We start from the raw sequence: 19024 nt of genomic DNA, 5'->3' as shown, positions 1-19024 counted from the left end.
GAAAGGATCAGTCTATAATTTGAATGGTAGATTTATTTGAACAGTGAGAGACAGAATAACAACAAAAATATCCAGAAAAACGCATGTCAGAAATGTTATAAATTGATTTGTATTTTAATGAGGGAAATAAGTATTTGACCCCCTCTCAATCAGAAAGATTTCTGGCTCCCAGGTGTCTTTTATACAGGTAACGAGCTGAGATTAGGAGCACACTCTTAAAGGGAGTGCTCCTAACCACAGCTTGTTACCTGTAAGAAAGACACCTGTCCACAGAAGCAATCAATCAATCAGATTCCAAACTCTCCACCATGGCCAAGACCAAAGAGCTCTCCAAGGATGTCAGGGACAAGACTGTAGACCTACACAAGGCTGGAATGGGCTTCAAGACCATCGCCAACCAGCTTGGTGAGAAGGTGACAACATTTGGTGCGATTATTCGCAAATGGAAGAAACACAAAAGAACTGTCAATCTCCCTCGGCCTGGGGCTCCATGCAAGATCTCACCTCGTGGAGTTGCAATGATCATGAGAACGGTGAGGAATCAGCCCAGAACTACACGGGAGGATCTTGTCAATGATCTCAAGGCAGCTGGGACCATAGTCACCTAGAAAACAATTGGTAACACACTACGCCGTGAAGGACTGAAATCCTGCAGCGCCCGCAAGGTCCCCCTGCTCAAGAATACATATACATGCCCGTCTGAAGTTTGCCAATGAACATCTGAATGACTCAGAGGACAACTGGTGAAAGTGTTGTGGTCAGATGAGACAAAAATGGAGCTCTTTGACATCAACTCAACTCGCCGTGTTTGGAGGAGGAAGAATGCTGCCTATGACCCCAAGAACACCATCTCCACCGTCAAACATGGAGGTGGAAACATTATGCTTTGGGGGTGTTTATCTGCTATGGGTACAGGACAACTTCACCGCATCAAAGGGACGATGGACGGGGCCATGTACCATCAAATCTTGGGTGAGAACCTCCTTCCCTCAGCCAGGGCATTGAAAATGGGTCGCGGATGTGTATTCCAGCATGACAATGACCCAAAACACACGGCCAAGGCAACAAAGGAGTGGCTCAAGAAGAAGCACATTAAGGTCCTGGAGTGGCCTAGCCAGTCTCCAGACCTTAATCCCATAGAAAATCTGTGGAGGGAGCTGAAGGTTCGAGTTGCCAAACGTCAGCCTCGAAACCTTAATGACATGGAGAAGATCTGCAAAGAGGAGTGGGACAAAATCCCTCCTGAGATGTGTGCAAACCTGGTGGCCAACTACAAGAAACGTCTGACCTCTGTGATTGCCAACAAGGGTTTTGCCACCAAGTACTAAGTCATGTTTTGCAGAGGGGTCAAATACTTATTTCCCTCATTAAAATGCAAATTAATTTATAACATTTTTGACATGTGTTTTTCTGGATTTTTTTGTTGTTATTCTGTCTCTCACTGTACAAATAAACATACTATTAAAATTATAGACTGATCATTTCTTTGTAAGTGGGCAAACGTACAAAATCAGCAGGGGATCAAATACTTTTTTCCCCCACTGTATGTATTCAAATTAGTGTATACATGTGTGCGTGTGTATGCGTCATTTATGTATTATAATGAGCCCCTGCATGTTGTGGGTGTACTATGCTTTCATCTTTCTGTGGGCCCCTGTCTGTCCTGTCTGTCTCCAGGTCTTCATGGAGGATGTCAAGTCTCGGGGGCCCTTCATCTACTCGGTGCTGGAGTCTGCCCAGGCATTCCTGACACAGCACCCCTTCCAGGAGCCCGAGGAGACGCTGCCCGACGGAAAAGGTCTGGCCACCCATGGACACCCCACTCCACCACACACCCCCCCCACACACACACACCACCACCACCCCCACACACACACCCCATCCCACTCTACCACACACACCCCATCCCACTACACACCCCACTCGACCATGCACACCCACCCCACCACACGCACCACACCCTACCACACACCTAAATCAGACGTGAGTAGTGAGAGCAGAGAGAAATATGGAGTTCATTAAGTTGGTCGCCAGCAAGTGTGTATCCACCATTAGGTCTGATTAGCAGCTACCTGTCCTGCTGTATCAGAGTGGATCAGAGGATGTATGTTTGGGGAGAGCAATTGGGTCGGGACCAATTAATCCAGTTCACACCATCTGGTCAAATCAATAATGCAGCATTCTAGGCTTACTGCCCCCTCCTTCCTCCCTCCCTCCCTCCCCCACCCAGCATCCTCTTGCTCTCCATCGCTTGTGGCAGGCATGGGGAAAAGACAGGTGGTGAACTCTATCTCTGCCCCCAACAAAATGTTTCTCACGGTTTCCCCCTCTTCCTTTTTTTTCAATGCTGGTGGTGGCAGGCATCAGCACTAACACTCCCTCTCTGACCCTCCAACACTCATAACACTCCCTCTCTGACCCTCCAACACTCCCTCTCTGACCCTCCAACACTCATAACACTCCCTCTCTGACCCTCCAACACTCCCTCTCTGACCCTCCAACACTCATAACACTCCCTCTCAGACCCTCCAACACTCCCTGGCTCCCACCCTTATTACTCATTCTTTCTCCCTAGTTTCTTTCTACTGATGTTTGCACACATTGAGTCTAACACTATCTCTGCCTGGCCGCCCATTCCCTCACCCCTTGCCCCTCTTCACCATCTCATCCCCCTCCAGAAGTGTCTCCGAGGAAACGGATCCTGAACGTGAGTCGCTCGGTGTGGAAGCAGGCCAATGTAACCAGTGACCTGTGGGAGAAGCTGACTGCCCGCTGCGTGGACCGACACAGGTCAGATATACCACACAGGCCCACTCCATTGGGCTACAACATACTCATGATTGTGATTGGCTAGATATGTTTTTTACCCTGCCTATGCTCAAATTTCATTGGGTCTGTATTTTGTCAGCATTGTGCACCACCTGGCAGTTAAAGGAAAATGCTATGACTGAAATAAGGCTAGGTTGGGGACTTGGGGTTAATGCGCAGGTATTAGGGTGATTTGTTGGGTTGAAGTTAACGGGTTAGTGGCTAAAACTGAAAATGATGTTGTAGAAAATAACTGTTGTAGTTAAATAGTTGTGTGTGTGTCTCAGGCACATGGAGCGGACCCTGGAGCGACTGCTGCAGACGCAAGCAGCCATGGAGGAGCTGGCGATGGCCCTGGAGCAAGCTGAGGGCGTCCGGGATGCATGGGAGCCTGTAGGGGACCTCTTCATCGACTCCCTGCAGGACCACATTGACGCCACCAAGGTACAGTTGAAGTGGGAAGTTTACATACACTTAGGTTGGAGTCATTAAACTCGTTTTTCAACCACTCCACACATTTCTTGTTAATTAACAAAATATAGTTTTGGCAAGTTGTTTAGGACATCTACTTTGTGCATGACACAAGTACGTTTTCCAACAATTGTTTACAGACAGATTATTTCACTTATAATTCACTGTATCACAATTCCAGTGGGTCAGAAATGTACATACACTAAGTTGACTGTGCCTTTAAACAGCTTGGAAAATTCCAGAAAATGTCATGGCTATAGAAGCTTCTGATAGGCTAATTGACATAATTTGAGTCAATTGGAGGTGTACATGTGGATGTATTTCAAGGCCTACCTTCAAACTCAGTGCCTCTTTGTTTGACATCATGGGGAAATCAAAAGAAATCAGCCAAGACCTCAGAACAAATTTGTAGACCTCCACAAGTCTGGTTCATCCTTGGGGGCAATTTCCAAACGCCTGAAGGTACCACGTTCATCTGTACAAACAATAGTATGCAAGTATAAACACCATGGGACCACGCAGCTGTCATACCGCTCAGGAAGGAGATGCGTTCTGTCTCCTAGAGATAAACGTACTTTGGTGCGAAAAGTGCAAATCAATCCCAGAACAACAGCAAAGGACCTTGTGAAGATGCTAGAGAAACAGGTACAAAAGTATCTATATCCACAGTAAAACGAGTCTTATGTCGACATAACCTGAAAGGCCGCTCAGCAAGGAAGAAGCCACTGCTCCAAAACTGCCATAAAAAATCCAGACTACGGTTTGCAACTGCACATGGGGACAAAGATCGTACTTTTTTGAGAAATGTCCTCTGGTCTGATGAAACAAAAATACAACTGTTTGGCCATAATGACCATTGTTATGTTTGGAGGAAAAGGGGGAGGCTTGCAAGCCGAAGAACACCATCCCAACCGTGAAGCATGGAGGTGGCAGCATCATGTTGTGGGGGTGCTTTGCTGCAGGAGGGACTGGTGCACTTCACAAAATAGATGGCTTCATGTGGAAGGAAAATTATGTGGATATATTGAAGCAACATCTCAAGACATCAGTCAGGAAGTTAAAGCTTGGTCGCAAATGGGTCTTCCAAATGGACAATGACCCCAAGCAAACTTCCAAAGTTGTGGCAAAATGGCTTAAGGACAACAAAGTCAAGGTATTGGAGTGGCCATCACAAAGCCCTGACCTCAATCCTATAGAAGATTTGTGGGCAGAACTGAAAAAGCGTGTGCGAGCAAGGTGGCCTACAACCCTCACTCAGTTACACCAGCTCTGTCAGGAGGAATTGGCCAAAATTCACCCAACTTATTGTGGGAAGCTTGTGGAAGGCTACCCAAAACGTTTGACCCAAGTTAAACAATTAAAGGCAATGCTACCAAATACTAATTGAGTGTATGTAAACTTCTGACCCACTGGGAATGTGATGAAATAAATAAAAACTGAAATAAATCATTCTCTCTACTATTATTCTGACATTTCACATTCTTAAAATAAAGTGGTGATCCTAACTGACCCAAGACAGGGGATTTTTACTAGGTTTAAATGTCAGGAATTGTGAAAAACTGAGTTTAAATGTATTTGGCTAAGGTGTATGTAAACTTCTGACTTCCACTGTACGTACAGTACCTGCGTGTGTGTGTCCGAAATATTAAGCAAGCTGTGTGTGCTTAAAATAGTAAGCTGTGTGTGTCGTACCTGCCTGCCTGCCTACGTGGTTGTGTGTGTCGTGCGTGTGTTTGTGTCTACCCTCTGCCTCGCCACCAGGACCAGACAAAATCTGTGGATGTCGTTTCCCCCAGAAATGATTTGAAGTTAAAAAAAAAAGACATAGCAGTGGAATGGACACAGATGAAATAGTGCCTGAAAACACGACTAGATCCAGCTGTATTGATTAGATATGGAGACAAAGCTCTGAAGTTATTGATAAAAAAACTACTTAGAAAATTCCCTCTTGCTACGCTCACTAATTTATCAGCTGTAAAGAGTCTCCTCCACTGTGCTGTCTAGATGGCTGTAATTTCACTATCATTATGGAGGATCTGTATCTCTACCCTTCTGCTCTCCTAGCCCTGTTTCTGTTATCATTGGAGCTCTGTTAGTATTGACTAAATGTGGGTTGAGTGTTTCTGGGCGATTTGATTTTGAGTTATTTTATTATTATAGTATCCTGCATCATCAGGATGCCCAGCCCACTTGGACTTAAAAGACACTCAAATCAAATCAAATTGTATTTTTCACATGCCCCAAATACAACAGGTGTAGACCGTACACTGAAATGCTTACTTACAAGCCCTTAACCAACAATGCTTTAAGAAGTTTTAAGAAAAAAAAGTGTTAAGTAAAAAATAGATAAATAAAAAATAAAAGGAGAAAATAATTAAACAGCAGCAGTAAAATAACAATAGCGAGGCTATATACAGGGGGTACCGGTACAGAGTCAATGTGCGGTGGCACCGGTTAGTCGAGGTAATTGAGGTAATATGTACATGAAGGTAGAGTTAAAGTGACTATGCATAGATAATAAACAGAGAGTAGCAGCAGCGTAGAAGAGGGGTCTGGGTAGCTCTTTGATTAGATGTTCAGGAGTCTTATGGCTTGGGGGTAGAAGCTGTCCTGGTAATCCATCAGGCCCTGCGGCCTTGTGAATGTTGACCTGTTTAAAGGTCTTATTCGCATCGGCTACGGAGAGTGAGATCACACAGTCGTCCGGAACAGCTGATGCTCTCATGCATGCTTCAGTGTTATTTGCCTTGAAGCCGAGCATAAAAGTAATTTAGCTCATCTGGTAGGCTCGTGTCACTGGGCAGCTCGTGGCTGTGCTTCCCTTTGTAGTCTGTAATAGTTTGCCAGCCCTGCCACATCCGACGAGTGTCAGAGTAGCAAAATAAAATGTCATATACATACATACATACATACATACATACATACATACATACATACATACATACATACATACATACATACATACATACATACATACATACATACATACATACATACATACAGTACATCCATCTATCCGTGAATACATACATAACAAAAATAAAAACAATTGTTTTGGTTCAATAGGCAATAGGCACTGACCTGTGCAAAAAGTACACAAACTGTCCCTTTAAGAATGGGGTGGGGTTCTTTGAACAAAGAATCACCTAGCAGGAACAGCACCATCTACTGGTCAGACCCTGGTCTACCAGGATGCAGGATGGGACATAAATCCTACAATTTAAATTACACATTTCTCTGAGAATACATTACATAGGATGAAGAAACAATACTCCGAGGCACAGCTCCATACTACTCATCAGACATAGAGAACTGATACATATACTCGATGCTGTGGTGGGATTGGCGTGGGGTGTGCGGGGGTCTGGGTGTGGCTTTTGACCACTTCTTTGGATTCATCATGTCTTACTCATTGTTAGAAAAAAGTTTGGTCCAAATTGGATGTTAGGTACTATAATTATTGAATATTATATGAATCCTATAAATTAGAATGGCCAATTTGGGTACAATCAATTCGCTTAATTTATCAGAGATAAATTTATATTTCAAGAAAATAATTTTTCCCGGAATGCTCATCGTATCTGTTTCTAAAAAACAGAAACGATTTCAGAACAATCTGAGATGTTGGGTGTCATGGCTTGCTGAAATACGACAGACGACCCCAGAGACATGTTGATATTACAGATGGGAGCTCAAGTCCCCTCAGTTGATTGGCCGATGTTGAATTCCCAGCCAGTTATTTGTTTACTTGTTAATACACAGTGTTTTGTCACTGTCTTGACCATGGCAGGCAGGGCTAAATTAACATGGCTCTTCATTACGATGAGAGAGAGAGAGAGAGAGAGAGAGAGAGAGAGGCACTTCACAATGATCATGTAAATGTTTGCCCTGCTGTCAGTGCCAGCACATGTTCCTTGTTTTACTATGTCAGCAGGCTCTGTCTGTCTGTAGTGCACACACATATGAACACACATGCACGCATATGAACACACACATCCCTTAGATCATTAGTGCTGTTTGTTCTGGGTTGATTTGACTCTTAAGTTGCGTAAGCCATGAGTGATCCCTGTTGTATCTCTCCCATGGTGATGATGTATGTGCGGGCAGCTGCTCCAATACTAGGTCCACAGCCATAGCAGAGTGAGTCTAGTGCCATTAAACTCAGTCAACGGAGGAAAGGAATTGAGCATGCATTGTTAATTTCTCATTCTTTGATGAACGTTATGAACCAAAAATCAATTGATTTCCATAATCGACTGAGTTGAAATGGAGTTGACCCGAACCGTGCCAGCACTATGTACCATGTGTCTGTCTATACCAGCACCATTTACCATGTGTCTGTCTATACCAGCACTATGTACCATGTGTCTGTCTATACCAGCACCATTTACCATGTGTCTGTCTATACCAGCACCATGTACCATCTGTATGTCTATACCAGCACCATGTATTACGTGTCTGTCTATACCAGCACCATGTACCATCTGTATGTCTATACCAGCACCATGTACCATGTGTCTGTCTATACCAGCACCATGCACCATGTGTCTGTCTATACCAGCACCATGTACCATGTGTCTGTCTGTACCAGCACCATGTATTACGTGTCTGTCTATACCAGCACCATGTATTACGTGTCTGTCTATACCAGCACTATGTACCATGTGTCTGTCTATACCAGCACCATTTACCATGTGTCTGTCTATACCAGCACCATTTACCATGTGTCTGTCAATACCAGCACCATTTACCATGTCTGTCTATACCAGCACCATTTACCATGTGTCTGTCTATACCAGCACCCTTTACCATGTGTCTGTCAATACAGCACCATTTACCATGTGTCTGTCTATACCAGCACCATTTACCATGTGTCTGTCTATACCAGCACCATCTACCATGTGTCTGTCTATACCAGCACCATTTACCATGTGTCTGTCTATACCAGCACCATTTACCATGTGTCTGTCTATACCAGCACCATGTACCATGTGTCTGTCTATACCAGCACCATTTACCATGTGTCTGTCTATACCAGCACCATTTACCATGTGTCTGTCTATACCAGCACCATTTACCATCTGTATGTCTATACCAGCACCATGTACCATCTGTGTGACTATACCAGCACCATGTACCATCTCTGTTTGTCTATACCAGCACCATGTATCATCTGTGTTTGTCTATACCGTCACCATGTACCATCTGTATGTCTATACCAGCACCATGTATTATGTGTCTGTCTATACCAGCACCATGTACGATGTGTTTGTCTATACCAGCACCATGTATTATGTGTCTGTCTATACCAGCACCATGTACCATGTCTGTCTATACCAGCACCATGTATTATGTGTCCGTCTATACCAGTACCATGTGTCTGTCTATTCCAGCACCATGTACCATGTGTTTGTCTATACCAGCACCATGTATTACGTGTCTGTCTATTAGCCTCTAATTCTCTCTCTCTTTCCTCCCTCCCCTGCTCCCATTCGTTCTCTTTCTCCCTCTCTCTATTGCTCTCTGCCCCTCCTTTCTCCTTCCCCCTCTTTTCTCCTTCTCCTCTTTCTCTTCTTCGCTCCTCCCTCTCTCCCTCCCTCCCTCTTTCCTCTAGTTGTTTAAGGAGGAGCTGACTCAGGTGAAAGAGGGCATGAAGCACATCAATGACCTGGCTCATGAGCTGGCCATCTCTGACGTCCATTTGTCCATGGAAAACTCCCGCTCCCTGGAGCACCTCAACAGCCGCTGGAAACTACTGCAGGTAACTGGACCCCGCTCAACCACCTCCCACAACATCCATATAACCTTCCCACAACCTCACCTCAACATTGCCTCAGAATCCCCTCAACCTTTCCTTCAACTCTCCCTTCAACTTCCCCATAATACCCTCGCTCATAACTTTGTGTTATATTAACTTCACTTCATCTGTGGTCATTGCACAACCTCAACCTTCCCACATCATCTCTTCAACCGCCACGTAACCTCCCCACAACCTCAACCTTCCTACAACATCTCTTCAATCTCCTCACAACCTCCCCACAACTTCAACCTTCCCACATCTCTTCAATCTCCACACAACCTCCCCACAACCTCAACCTTCCCACAACAATTCTTCAACCTCCACATAACCTCCCCACAACCCCAACCTTCCTACAACATCTCTTCAATCTCCACACAACCTCCCCACAACTTCAACCTTCCCACAACATCTCTCAACCTCCACACAACCAATTGTCCTTTAATCTGATCTTCCATGGTTCACCACAGACCACATCTATGGTCTATCTGAGGTCACTGCACAAGACATCTCAAATCACATAAAATCTAAGTTTATTCCTCACATACACAGTATACAGCACAGCAGATGTAAACGGTGTAGTGACATGCTGACTTGCAAGCTCTCCTCAACAGTGCAGTACAAATATCAGTATAAAACCAATTGGTCTCTTTATTCTGATAGTCCCATACAGATGCTCTACTGATGGTCTTACCATCAACAAACTACCTGTTGATAAGAAACTGCTTGCTAAGGTTACGTTAGGGTTAATGCTAGGGTTGGGGTTAGTGGATAGTTAGTTGAAATGCTGTTGACAATTACTGAACATCTACAAATGATCTTCTTGGGACTGTCCAAGTGTTACCAAAAAAATGTAAAGTCAAATACCAGCTGACAGAGTTTCTTGCAGTATGGCTCAGCAGTGTGGGGGTTGAAGTTACAACTGTGTGGGGGTTGAAGGTACAACTGTGTGGGGGTTGAAGGTACAACTGTGTGGGGGTTGAAGGTACAACTGTGTGGGGGTTGAAGGTACAACTGTGTGGGGGTTGAAGGTACAACTGTGTGGGGGTTGAAGGTACAACTGTGTGGGGGTTGAAGGTACAACTGTGTGGGGGTTGAAGGTACAACTGTGAGGGGGTTGAAGGTACAACTGGGTGGGGGTTGAAGGTACAACTGTGTGGGGGTTGAAGGTACAACTGTGTGGGGGTTGAAGGTACAACTGTGTGGGGGTTGAAGGTACAACTGTGTGGGGGTTGAAGGTACAACTGTGTGGGGGTTGAAGGTACAACTGTGTGGGGGTTGAAGGTACAACTGGGTGTGGTTTAAGCGTATCCGGAGCTTTGCCTTGGCCCCTCTTCTGTGCATCAGTTTAAAGTGGCTGCAACAAATTATGAATTTTGTCTCCTGAGTGAAAGCTATTGGATTGTTCTGAGGGGAAAGTGGCGAGGATGGCAGTGTAGTACATGGCGTAGTGCGACACCCCTCAGCCTTAGGTGTCCCGCTTGTGCCTGATCAGCTAGCTTTTGAAGTTGCTTGATCAGATAAGATGCTTGAGGAGTGTGGTTGCGTGTTTGTGAGGTCCCGAGTTCACGCCAGGTAATTGCCGAATCGGGAGGAAGTGGTACTCGCTAAGCAAGCAGCGTGATGTCCTTTATACCAGGAGTCAGCAAATAAGGCAGGGCTCTCGTATTTATGAACTTTTATTTATTCAGGGTACCCCAACTGAGACCAGTGTCTCATTTATAATGGTGCCCTGAGGACAAAAATTACATCAATACAGCAACAACAAAAAGATAAAAACTACAAGACAGCTATAAATACATTACATCAGGTCATTACAACAAGTTATAATAATAAACTGAAACAACTGCACACTTCAGTGAACTCATTTAACAACAGTTTTAAACTGTTCTATTGGCACCAGGGAATCCAGGTGTAATTTGTTTTGTAAGGTATTCCATAACTGGTGCGTTAAAACTAAAGGCGGATTTACCGAACTTTATGGAGACAAGCGGGATCTCAAGAGTTCACCAACCCTGCGAACGGATTGGGTATCTCATATTTGTATATTTCAATAGGGAATTGAGTTTTGTTAGACGCTTGTGGAGCTGAGCTTTGGAAACAAGAAGGGAGTAAGGAAGTGATCTACGGGACTTCAGTGAGGTCTGGCCAACCTTCTGATACAGGATGCAGTGATGAGTATTAAAACTGTCACCTGTAGTAAAGCGAAGAGCGCTATGGTAGACAGCCTCCAAAGGTTCAAGAGTGGTGGCTGCTGGTGTTACCATAGTCAAGAGCTGTACAATCTTTCTCTCACTCTCTCTTTCTCTCACTCTCTTTGTCTCACTCTCTCTTTGTCTCACTCTCTCTTTCTCTCACTCTCTCTTTCTCTCAATTCAATAATTAAATTCAGTGATTAGTCTGTTGCCAAAGCAAGAACACTGCAGCATATTGAATGCCCCCCTCCCTCTCCCTCTCCCTCTCTCCCTCTCTCTCTTCCTTCCGTCATTCTCCTATTGAATAATATGATGCTAAATGCTAAATCCATGTAATTTGAGTAACATCTGTTACTGCTCCTCTGTCTCCACTGACACAGATGTAATGCATTTTCAAGGCTGATTCTCTAATATTTTTCTCTTGAATAGTTGAATCTTTCTGCTGTGAGAGAACCTCCGTTAGCCTAGCAGTCTAGCAGTAGCAGCGATAGATGGTGGTCAGCTGCAGTGTTGGCACAGTCATCTCCACGCCGCATTCAAACGGATCCAAATTAGTCCAAAGCAATCTGCGTACGACTTGAGTGCATCCTGCCCAGCCGTGTGTATGCTGAGCGGTGGTAATGTTCTCCTCTCCATAACGCTAACTTCTCATTACAGCTCGTTGGGCTTGTACCTAGGGATAACTGTGCCTCTCTCTCTCTCTCTCTCTCTCGCTCTCTCGCTCTCTCTCTCTCTCTCTCTCTCTCTCTCTCTCTCTCTCTCTCTGCTCTCTCTCTCTCTCTCTCTCTCTCGCTCTCTCGCTCTCTTGCTCTCTCTCTCTCTCTCTCTCTCTCTCTCTCTCTCTCTCTCTCTCTCTCTCTCTCTCTCACTCTCACTCTGTGTGTGTGAGTGGATTTAGTGCCCTTTGTTGGTGGAGACGTTTCGACATCCTCTGACAATGATTTATACGCTCAATCGAATACCTTGTAAATAAACCAGGATTAGTCCTCAACAAATCCCTTTTGGGACGGCCACATCGACAAAACACAACATACAGAGACAATGAATGACACAACTTATTTTCATCAACTCAAATCCCTCTGGCTTGTTGACGTGTGTATGGGTCCACCTTCCCCATTCCTCCGCCCCCACACCTCTATTCCCACACACGGAGCTTACTGTGAAATGACTGTCCTCGTTTGAACAGAGCTGAACAGAGCAGAGTAGATTCCGTGTCGTCTGTCCCTACCTGACGCTCTTCAAAGTGCTAAGGCAAGGTGGCAGGGGAGGTGCGTCAAAGTTTCCTTTTTTCCGTAGCACTATTTAATTGCCAAATGAAGGATGAGGGAGGGAGGGAGGGAGGGAGGGAGGGAGGGAGGGAGGGAGGGAGGGAGGGAGGGGTGTGTGCGTAGGGGGAATGAGACAAGATGGAGACGGTTCCATGGTGCTCTTGGATTTCTCCCGTGCTCTGTGTGTGTGTGTGTGTGTGTGTGTGTGTGTGTGTGTGTGTGTGTGTGTGTGTGTGTGTGTGTGTGTGTGTGTGTGTGTGTGTGTGTGTGTGTGTGTGTGTGTGTGTGTGTGTGTGTGTGTGTGTGTATTGTATAAGTGTAATGTAATGTAAATGTGTGTGTCGCCTCGCAGGCCTCCATTGAAGAGCGTCTGAAGCAGCTGCAGGATGCTCACAGAGACTTTGGTCCTGGATCCCAGCACTTCCTGTCCAGTAAGGGCTCCTCTCCCTTCATTTAAAGTTGGCACTGGGTGCCGTGCCACACTGTACCATTCCTGTATAGGGGCTGGGGGGAGGAGGGGGTGGGAGGCTCTAAATTAGGGTGTGTGTGTGTGTGTGTGTGTGTGGGGGGGGGGGGGTTGTTAGAGGGAAGGGGGTTACAACATGGTTGGTCACAGTGTAAGGTTGTGTATGAGGACGTGTGAGGCTGTGGTGTCTGGGTTGGGCGTGGAGGGGGCAGGCTTTGAGCCTTAATCGGCCACTGAGTCACAGCAGCAGTAGTGAGATAGAGACGCTTCCGTGGTTCTCTTTGATTGGTTTGATTTTGCCCATGCTGTGTGTGTGTGTGTGTGCTGCTCTGTGATGGTGGTATAATATGAAAAGGGAACTCCTGCCGTCCTCAGTCCCCCCAGCTCTGCCACAGTCACGCTGTGTAAGGACTGTCATGCTACTGGGGCTGAGCTGGTTCTCCCCGCCTGTGTGTGTTTGTGTGTGTCTGTGAAGGTGTGTAGCTGCCTCACCGAGTACTATGTCTATCGTGACAGTGTCCTTGTGTCCACGTGTGTGTGTGTGTGTGCGTCCAAGCGTCTCCCTTTATCTCCCATCCATCCAGTCTAGCATATTCCAGTCCCAGCTAGCTTTGCCCCTCTAGCTAAGCTTACAGCTAAAATGCTACATTGACCGGGTGTGGGACTCCTTCACCTCCCATTTTCCGTTAGCCTTTACCAACAATAATCCTCTCTGGGACTAGACACAAAAGGCTGCGTTTACCGTTTCAGCTTCAGTCCATCTATTATGTACTGCAGCTCTCCCTCTGAATGGTCACAGACTGTCTGGATCCACGTGGCCCACATCCCAAATGGCACCCTATTCCCTATGTAGTGCACTACTCTTGACCAGAGACTTATGGGGAATAGGACCTAAGTAGGGAATAGGGTGCCATTGGGGATGTGAACATGGTCACTGGTTATGTGCAAATGGCTTTTCATGCTTGATGTGCCTTAGCGATTGATTTTCCGTTACAGGTTCAGTGCAGATACCCTGGGAACGTGCCGTCTCGCCAAACAAAGTGCCCTACTACATCAAGTAAGTCTGAAGTATTGAGTCACTGTTCAGATGGCAGTATTGAGTTACCAGCAGACACATTCATAAGGTATCCCTAGAAAAAGTCCCTCCTGAACACTTATCTATTTACTTCATCAATACTCCATTGTCCCTGTCTGGGCTGTGTTTATCTTTCAGCTCTGAGGTGTCTGCTTGTGTATTTGTGTATGTGTGCATCCATGCGCGTGTATGATGTATGTGTACTGTGTGTGAGTGTCAGCGTATCTCTTTTACAAACAAGGGGGTTTATTTTCTTAACCACTGCTGTTAGCCCTTGTGCCCCCTCCCTGCCCCCACCTGCTGCCTGACTATTAATTCTTATGGGCTGTGTAACTGTGCCACTGGAGGGGAATATCTGACGGGCACTCTGTTGGGCACCTAATCAATCCAACAGTCTCATACAGGTAATGACGGGCGTTGGAGTTGCCCCCGGGTCCTGGCAAACTTCCTGCTTGGGGCTCGCTCATTTATTTAGCTGAGCGCGTCAATTATTTATTGGCTATCGTTTTTTCCAATGGTACATTTTCCTTTTCCTGCGCTGCTCCTTGTGCTATGGGCTGGGAAGGTAGAGTGTTAGGGTAGGTTGTCTGTTTAATGACGTGTAGAGACAGTAGCAACTCTCTATGTGAAACCTCTTACATGTCCGCCATACACTGCATTTATAAAGTATTCAGACCCCTTCACTTTTTCCACATTTTGTTACATTACAGCCTTATTCTAAAATTTATTAAATCGTTTTTTCCCCCCCTCATAAATCTACACATAATGACAAAGCAAAAAGAGGTTTGTAGAAATTTTTGCAAATGTAATAAAATAAAAAAATATATCGGAAATATCACATTTTCTTAGCTCCGTCAGTGCAGTAGCGCTATAACTGGTGCACAGTGAAGGGTGAGGAGTGATCGTAATGGAACATTGGTCCTACTGTCTTGTTGCTGCTTTGTGTCTGACCTTTACAGGTCCGTAAGGTCATAGTTGGAAACTACATCCACCAATTTTTCACAGTTGTGTTTTCATCAGACATGATTGTTTATAGGTACCTTCATATGTGTGTAAAATAATTATGTTGTCAGATTTTTACTCATAGATTTTAGATGTGTGTGAGAGTGTTTTGTTGTTGTTGTTGCAAGCCGATATATATCCGTTGTTTAGCTGGAAGGGAATGTCCATATCCTGTGTATTTGATGTGATATGTGGTTGTCTCACCTACAGTAGCTATCTTAAGATGAATGCACTTACTGTGAGTCACTCTGAATAACAGCATCTACTAAATGACTCAAATGTCAAACATAAATGTTTTACATACATATCATTTTTTAAAATTATTATTAAATATTTATGTCACAAATGTATAATTCGTAAATTTCTTTGTAAAAATGTCATTTGTTACATTTGACTGTGTAAAACCTAGCAGTTCTACTTATTTCTCTGAGAGTGAGGCAGATATATACCATTTAGCAGAACAATACATGATTATTTGTCTCTCTGAAATGAAACCATCAAGTGATAGATTTTAAACAAATGCATGGCTGTCGTTGAACAACCCCATGCCATGATTATATAGTGAAAAAACACACCAATCTCTTTCATCATTTCTTTAAACAATAAAAGCTCATTTAGAACATTTCTGAAAATGGATATATAGCGTTTTGGAATGAAATTCTTCACCGTCCTTACTTTCTCCCTTGTTACCCACTTTACTCTTGTCTAACTCTGTCCTTCTCGCTCTCCCTCTCTCCCCTCTCCTCTCTCCCTTCCTACTCTCCCTCAGCCATCAGACCCAGACGACGTGCTGGGATCATCCAAAAATGACAGAGCTGTACCAGGTGTTGGGTAAGATAAAGACAATGAAAGAGTTAGGCCCTTACCGTGCACCTCCGCAGGGCCTCCAGAGGCCCGCAGAGCCCCTGCCACCATATCACCCCGTACCTCATTAAGGGCCCATATTTCAGACAACCCCCAAGACCGACGACACCATTCTCATTAACCTGCGGGAACAATTTGACGGCTCTGTGATTGCTTTTGCCTACATTTCATTTTAATCAATTGTTATTAAACAGCATCGGGTGGCTATTATTAATGTGATCTGACGGGGGGGGGGGGGGGGGGGTGTTATCCACACACAGACAGACACACCGACAGACAGACTTGCTATGAGGCATTGACGGAGCGGCATTATGAAGCAACATGGCCCCTGCTAATGACGCACTGATGGGCTGATAAACACAGGGAGGATGAGAGCAGACGAGTAGGATGTCCTTGCCATCATTTAACTTTTGATTTTTTTTCTTCTCTCTCTCGCTCTCTCTCTATCTCTCTCCCTCTCTCCTTTCTTCATTAGCGGATCTGAACAACATCAAGTTCTCAGCGTACCGGACAGCCATGAAGCTGCGGCGGGTGCAGAAGGCTCTGAGATGTACGTATTGTGTTTGTCATGCAGGATAATTGAGTTACGTGAGGGGGGGTAATTAGCCAAGGTCATGTGGATGAGTGAGGCATAAATGCGTGTGTGCCCCCTCCAGGACCAAGCGGAGTAGCTTTATCTTCCACAGTCCAGACGTCTCCTCCTCTCCTCCCTCCATCCATCCCTTCCCCACGCTCTGGCTCCCCCTGACCCTGAGTCAGCCTTGTGGCCACGCTTTACCACAGGGGGCTGCTCACATCCTTTTTCATGCTCTCTCCATTCACACTCTCGCTTTCTCTCCATTCAACTCTCCACCCCTCTCCGTCCCTCCGACACAGGGAAATGGCCTGCGAAATCACAGCATGAATGCACTGCAGAAAACGCTGTCTCTTTCTCTGTCTCTCTGTTTTTCCCTCTCTAGCCCTCCTCATCCTGTTCTGGTCTGCTAGTCTGTGTCATTAGGAGAATGTATTGCCAGGCTGCCATAGTAACTACCAAGTCTCCTCTCTCTATCCTCTCTCTCTCCTTTCTTTCCTCTCTCTCCCCTCTCTCCTCTCTCTCTATCCTCTCTCTCTCTCTCTCCTCTCTCTCTCTCTCTCTCTCTCTCTCTCTCTCTCTCTCTCTCTCTCTCTCTCAGGGTTGGGAGAGGAGAGGAGATGTCTCTCTCTCTCCCTTCCTCTTTCTAAGTATGGATTGAGCTCTATAAAAGTCCATCTAAAATGCCTAGAAGTGACTCCTCTCCCAACCCTAACCCACTCCAGCCATCTCCTGTGCTCTGCCACCTCCTTATCTCCCTATCCAATCACATTTGTCATTAGAGGACACCCTCTTATCTCCAGTCCTCTGCCCAGCCTGGGATGGCCATTCAAATTAGTTTAGAGGAGCAAAATCTAATTTGGGTTGGCGCTCTCGCAACATCTGTCAGCGCTTAAGTGGGGGGGAGAAGGTGAATAAGCACTCTCTCCTTCACTCTCCTGTCCCCTGGTGGTGTGTGTGTGTGTGTGTGTGTGTGTGTGTGTGTGTGTGTGTGTGTGTGTGTGTGTGTGTGTGTGTGTGTGTGTGTGTGTGTGTGTGTGTGTGTGTGTGTGTGTGTGTGTGTGTGTGTGTGTGTGTGTGTGTGTGTGTGTGTGTGTGTGTGTGTGTGTGTGTGTGTGTGTGTGTGTGTGCGTCCATCCAGTGGACCTGCTGAGGCTGGTGAGTGTGGTGGACGTGTTCAGGGAGCAGGATCTGCAGCATGGGGAACATGTGATGGATGTGGTGGAGATGATCCAGGCCCTGACCGGCCTGTATGAGAGGCTGGAGGAGGAGAGGAGGGCCATCGTGGTCAACATCCCTCTCTGTGTGGACATGTGTCTCAACTGGCTGCTCAACGTCTACGACAGGTACAATTGACCACTGCTGACCTTTCACCTTGACCCCTTGCCCCCTGACCCTAAACCTTACATGGCCTCAACAAAACCAGGTCATGTTTTTTTAACTGGCTGCTCAATGTGTCAATGTCTCGTGGACGCCACTGATAGCACATAGCAACACATTACCTGACCGCGTATTATCTTTGAGGGGTTTTGGGTTCAGACATAAAGTTTAATCCTCACCTAATTAGTGACTGTTCATGCCAGGTGTGTTGTTAGCTACTTGTAAGTGCCACTCTAAGCCAATGAACCAAATAAATCTGTTTTTGTCAGTTCTGTTTCATATGCAGCTCTGTTTTATCTGGGACACTCTATCATTGACATGCCAATATACCTCTCACATATCCTTGGCCAAATTCACCCTGTCTCCACCTCGCAAGTATAAAAACCTTTTCCCACAATCAAGGACCATCACGCTCTGCTACTCCAGTGCTCGGATTGGTCGAGAGTCCTCTCAGCGGGGCGTCTCGTTGGTGAAGTAGGCTGTGTGGCTGGAAGGCTTCGTCGTGAGTAAGATTACAGAGAGGCTGTAGCTCAATCAATCTGGCAGGCGTCCAATCAGGGCAACTGAGACCCAGCAGAAGCATAAACTGTTTCATTCTGATTGCCTGTCTCTCTCTGTCAACTGCCAAGCCCTCCACAGAATCCCAGAGGCGCAATTCCCGGCGAACATGAAAAAAAGAGAGAAAAAAGAAACAGCCCCATTTTTTAAATAAACGCCATTAATGTATTTTGCAGACCTTAACTACCTGCTGCTAATAAATAAATAAACTAAAGTAAGAAAAAAGTAACACAATAAAATAACAATAACAAGACCGAGTCAATGTACGGGGGGGGGGGGGGGGGGTACAGCATAGTCGAGGTAATTGAGACAATATGTACATGTAGGTAGGGGTAAAGTGACTATACATAGATTATAAACCGGAGTAGCAGCGTTAAAGGGGGGGGGGGGGGGGGCATTGCAAATGCAGTGTGTGTGTGTGTGTAAAATATGTGTGTGTGTGTGTGTGTGTGTGTGTGTGTGTGTTTGCAGTGTGTGTGCGGTAATCATCATGAGGTGTCCTCACCAAAGAGACAACCAATGCAGTTTTTTTCCTGTCTTTTCTATGGTTATTTTGGAGAGTGGGT

The 19024-nt window shown here is 45.6% G+C and overlaps 1 protein-coding gene across 1 annotated transcript in view; it reads left to right on the top strand.

Moving 5' to 3' along the window:
- LOC106611717 (dystrophin-related protein 2) overlaps positions 1–19024 on the top strand; it is a 244675-nt gene that overhangs the window by 130332 nt on the left and 95319 nt on the right. Inside the window, exons 5-13 of the mRNA XM_014212218.3 lie at positions 1678–1798; positions 2679–2790; positions 3096–3252; positions 8894–9040; positions 12892–12970; positions 14002–14062; positions 15852–15913; positions 16422–16496; positions 17662–17866. Coding sequence (XP_014067693.1) covers positions 1678–1798; positions 2679–2790; positions 3096–3252; positions 8894–9040; positions 12892–12970; positions 14002–14062; positions 15852–15913; positions 16422–16496; positions 17662–17866 — 1019 coding nt within the window. The remainder of the gene's footprint in view (positions 1–1677; positions 1799–2678; positions 2791–3095; positions 3253–8893; positions 9041–12891; positions 12971–14001; positions 14063–15851; positions 15914–16421; positions 16497–17661; positions 17867–19024) is intronic.

Source organism: Salmo salar, chromosome 09 (assembly GCF_965601325.2).
Source record: "Salmo salar chromosome 09, fSalSal1, whole genome shotgun sequence".
NCBI lineage: Eukaryota > Metazoa > Chordata > Actinopteri > Salmoniformes > Salmonidae > Salmo > Salmo salar.
Note: the sequence above shows the minus strand (reverse complement) of the source record. Positions and strands in the feature narration are given on the sequence as shown.